Source organism: Salmo salar, unplaced genomic scaffold (genome assembly GCF_905237065.1).
Source record: "Salmo salar unplaced genomic scaffold, Ssal_v3.1, whole genome shotgun sequence".
NCBI classification, from domain to species: Eukaryota; Metazoa; Chordata; class Actinopteri; order Salmoniformes; family Salmonidae; genus Salmo; species Salmo salar.
Window position 1 is genome coordinate 50001 of NW_025548680.1, and position 5000 is coordinate 55000.

At 46.5% G+C, this 5000-nt stretch overlaps 1 protein-coding gene across 1 annotated transcript in view; it reads left to right on the forward strand.

The window, feature by feature from the left end:
* The window catches only part of LOC106592754 (paired box protein Pax-5), a gene marked incomplete at its 5' end in the record, with an annotated part of 79326 nt that overhangs the window by 40278 nt on the left and 34048 nt on the right, over positions 1-5000 (forward strand). Inside the window, 1 exon segment of the mRNA XM_045712651.1 lies at positions 3580-3706. Coding sequence (XP_045568607.1) covers positions 3580-3706 — 127 coding nt within the window.

The window sequence follows — 5000 nt, forward strand, 5'->3', positions numbered from 1 at the left end:
ACACACACACACACACACACACACACACACACACACACACACACACACAGATAGAAGGGTCATTCCCCCCCCCCCCCCACATCATAAACCAGATGAGCGGACTCTGTTTCCCCCAGACGTGAAATCTATAGCTGATCATCGCTGTCACTTTGTGGACAACCATCATTACAACTGAGTGATGAGGCTGGAGAAATGTAACCTCTCGTATTCAGGGAGGTATGGAGACAAGGACTGACCGTCCACGATATCAACACTAGATATGGACGCAATGGAGTTAAACCCGTTAAAATGTTTGGTTCTAATGGGGTTCTAATGAGGCAGTTATTCTGATGGGGGTTCTAATGAGGCAGTTATTCTGATGGGGGTTCTAATGAGGCAGTTATTCTGATGGGGTTCTAATGAGGCAGTTATTCTGATGGGGGTTCTAATGAGGCAGTTATTCTGATGGGGTTCTAATGAGGCAGTTATTCTGATGGGGTTCTAATGAGGCAGTTATTCTGATGGGGTTCTAATGAGGCAGTTATTCTGATGGGGGTTCTAATGAGGCAGTTATTCTGATGGGGGTTCTAATGAGGCAGTTATTCTGATGGGGGTTCTAATGAGGCAGTTATTCTGATGGGGGGTTCTAATGAGGCAGTTATTCTGATGGGGGGTTCTAATGAGGCAGTTATTCTGATGGGGTTCTAATGAGGCAGTTATTATGATGGGGTTTTAATGAGGAAGTTATTCTGATGGGGGTTCTAATGAGGCAGTTATTCTGATGGGGGTTCTAATGAGGCAGTTATTCTGATGGGGTTCTAATGAGGCAGTTATTCTGATGGGGGTTCTAATGAGGCAGTTATTCTGATGGGGGGGTTCTAATGAGGCAGTTATTCTGATGGGGGGTTCTAATGAGGCAGTTATTCTGATGGGGGTTCTAATGAGGCAGTTATTCTGATGGGATTCTAATGAGGCAGTTATTCTGATGGGGGTTCTAATGAGGCAGTTATTCTGATGGGGGTTCTAATGAGGCAGTTATTCTGATGGGATTCTAATGAGGCAGTTATTCTGATGGGGGTTCTAATGAGGCAGTTATTCTGATGGGGTTCTAATGAGGCAGTTATTCTGATGGGGGTTCTAATGAGGCAGTTATTCTGATGGGGTTCTAATGAGGCAGTTATTCTGATGGGGTTCTAATGAGGCAGTTATTCTGATGGGGTTCTAATGAGGCAGTTATTCTGATGGGGTTCTAATGAGGCAGTTATTCTGATGGGATTCTAATGAGGCAGTTATTCTGATGGGATTCTAATGACACTAAACAATACATGAATTGCACTATAACGGTGAGAAGCGGTGCCCACAAAGGGCCTACATAAAGCTGTCCCAACAGTAGAGTCCCAACACCTTACCACTGCTACACCTGGCTATCAGCGGAACCTTGTCTGGCAGGGAAACAGTTAATTCAGCCTCATTTACTTCCTTTAAAAAAAAACATATCTGATATGGCTGACTTGCTTAAAACAAATGTGGTTTCTACTGACAAGTGAGATGTACAAACTATGGCATAAGGGGACGACGAGCGGATAAGATGCAATCCGTAATTTCGGTTAAGACATTAACGAGCGAGCTAGGACGGACGTAGTCAATATAACTATTTGTTCAGCACTTTTGAAATGTACAGCGACAGAATTCAGAACATGGGACGTTCTTACAGTGTTCTCACCTGTACACCAAGTCAGAACCGTAGGGTAAATAAAGGGGGCATATAAGCAGACATTTAAAGCTCTTACAATATTCGATGATTACATTTCTCTAAAACAGGCTACAGGCTACATGCGCACCACCAAGTCAGAACAGTAGGTGAAATAAAGAGGTGAAAATAGACCAAATGATTAGGGCGAGGCACATGGGCTACTAACCTCTTACTACATAACGTACAGTACACTCTGAAAAAACAAAGGTTTAATCATGATGACGTCAGAGATCTTCAGGTCGTAGCTCTAGAAAGACGCCTGAGATCCCGATTTTACAAATCCGAGTTGGATGAAAGTTCAAAAGGTATTTTTTTTCCCAGTCGTGGCTCGCTTTATTCCCCCAGAGTTCCCAGTTGTCTTTCCTTCCAAAACCCACTCATTGTTGAATTTGCGATTGTTGCGCAATGTTTATGAGCAATGGCCGATGAGCACCGATTTATTGTTTTATCTATTATTTCTCATCATGTGACGAGGATTGAAAAGGGATTTGCCAGTAGATTGTCGACTCGATTCATGATGACGACTGCTAGCTAAGATTGTGAAGGTATGATGTTGACGTGATCGGTCCAATCAAAGCTGCTGTAGATAGGAAGTGATTTGACCTCGTTTTATCTGTGGCCAATGACCTTGGAACCTTCTTGGGATGACCACTTCTAACGTTAACTCTACGGCAGCACCCAAGGGGGCTTGAATTTTTTTCGAGCTCTACCCTTAGGACTTGGTGGTGACGTAGTGTCCCCGATGAGTGACAGAACACTGAGCCAATCACGGCGTATTTTCTGCTGGTTTGCTCCTCCACCACGGGAAGCACAGGCTGAAATACATGCTGGAGTAATAGAGACAAGGTTTGTTTGCAGCTTCAATGATTTACACCTTATTTTATCATGTGACATGGGGCTCAAAACAGGAACTCTTTCTCTGTCCGTCCGTCTGTCCCTCTCTCTCTCTCTCTCTCTCTCTCTCTCTCTCTCTCCCTCCCCCTCTCTCTCTCTCTCTCTCTCTCTCTCTCTCTCTCTCTCTCTCTCTCTCTCTCTCTCTCTCTCTGTCTCAGGGAGGTTTTGTGTTAACTGTAGCTCTCAGCTCAGTCTGTCCTAATCCTGTGGTTATAGACTGTAGTAAATCCTGTCTCTCTCTCTTCCCCCCTCTCTCTCTCTCTCTCTCTCTCTCTGTATCTCTCTGTAGCTCTCAGCTCAGTCTGTCCTAATCCTGTGGTTATAGACTGTAGTAAATCCTCGCTCTCTCTCTGTCTCTCAGGGAGGTTTTGTGTTAACTGTAGCTCCCAGCTCAGTCTGTCCTAATCCTGTGGTTATAGACTGTAGTAAATCCTCGCTCTCTCTCTGTCTCAGGGAGGTTTTGTGTTAACTGTAGCTCCCAGCTCAGTCTGTCCTAATCCTGTGGTTATAGACTGTAGTAAATCCTCTCTGTCAACAGATCAATAACAGATTGATCCACAAGAGGCTCAGTGTGTGTTTGTAATCTGTGTGTGTAAAAAATACCTGACATCCTGAAGAGGTGTGTGTCCTTGTCTAACTCTTTCTCCCCCCCTCTCTCTATCTCTCTGTCTCTCTCTCTGTCTCTCTCTCTGTCTCTCTCTCTCTCTCTGTCTCTCTCTCTCTCTGTCTCTCTCTCTCTCTCTGTCTCTCTCTGTCTCTGTCTCTCTCTGTCTCTCTCTCTCTCTGTCTCTCTCTCTCTCTGTCTCTCTCTGTCTCTCGCTCTCTCTGTCTCTCTCTCTCTCTCTCTCTCTCTGTCTCTCTCTCTCTCTCTCTCTCTCTGTCTCTCTTCTCTCGCTGTCTCTGTTTCTCTCTCCCACCTCTCTCTCACTCTGTCTCTCTCTCTCTCTCTCCAGACATCAGAATATTCGGCCATGGCTCTAGCCGGTGGATTGGAGGAGATGAAAAGCAATCTGGCCAATCCAGGGTCAGCGGGGGAGCTAGGAGCCAGTGTTCCGGGTCCACAGTCCTATCCACTGCCAGGTAAAAATCTTTAGCCACGCCCAGATATTTCCTCCTCAATTTCTACCTCAATTTCACCCCTAATCTTTGACATTTCAATTTCTAAATGTCTGCCTTTACCATAAAAATTATTTTGGACAGTTGAAGCAAGTCACACAATTGTTTTTCTTCAGGACATTGTACCCCTTGCTTGTATTTTAATATACAGAAACCAAAAGATGAATCTGACCCATTGTAATCAGAACAGTATTTAGACTAAAGTCAGAAAAGTGATGTTAGGGCTGTTAGCGATTTCAAAAACAACAAACTGACGACAAGAGCTGGATTAATCTCATTTAACATGACTCCGTGTTCGGGATCTCTCCTCTCTCCTCCCCTCCATCCCTCTCTCCTCCTCCCCTCTCCTCTCTCCTCTCTTCTCCCCTCCACCCCTCTTTCCTCTCCTCCACCCCTCTTTCCTCTCCTCCATCCCTCTCTCCTCCACCCCTCTTTCCTCTCCTCCATCCCTCTCTCCTCCACCCCTCTTTCCTCTCCTCCATCCCTCTCTTCTCCCCTCCGTCCCTCTCTCCTCTCCTCTCCTCCATCCCTCTCTCCTCCCCTCCATCCCTCTCTCCTCCCCTCCATCCCTCTCTCCTCCACCCCTCTTTTCTCTCCTCCATCCCTCTTTTCTCTCCTCCATCCCTCTCTCCTCCACCCCTCTTTCCTCTCCTCCATCCCTCTCTTCTCCCCTCCGTCCCTCTCTCCTCTCCTCTCCTCCATCCCTCTCTCCTCCCCTCCATCCCTCTCTCCTCCCCTCCATCCCTCTCTCCTCCACCCCTCTTTTCTCTCCTCCATCCCTCTCTCCTCCTCTCTCCTTTCCTCCGTCCCTCTCTCCTCTCCTCAGTCCCTCTCTCCTCTCCTCCTCCAGGAGTGAGAGAAACAAGTGAGAACAGGAGAGAGAGAATAAAGAAAGCCCCTTGAATTGAATTGAGAAACAGGAGAGAAACAGTAGAGAAAAAGGAGAGAGAGAGAAAGAATGTGAGCGAGCGAGAGACCAAGGGAAATAGAGTCTCTCAATAAGTCTGTATGTTGACCTCTGTGGCAACGCTGTTGAGAAACAGATACATCAACTATCCAAACACACACACACACACACACACACACACACACACACACACACACACACACACACACACACACACACACACACACACACACACACACACACACACACACACACACACACACACACACACACACACACACACACACACACACACACCTCAGAGGATCTGGCCCTGTCTGCCCCCTCTAAGTTGCGCTGGAGAGAGTCCAT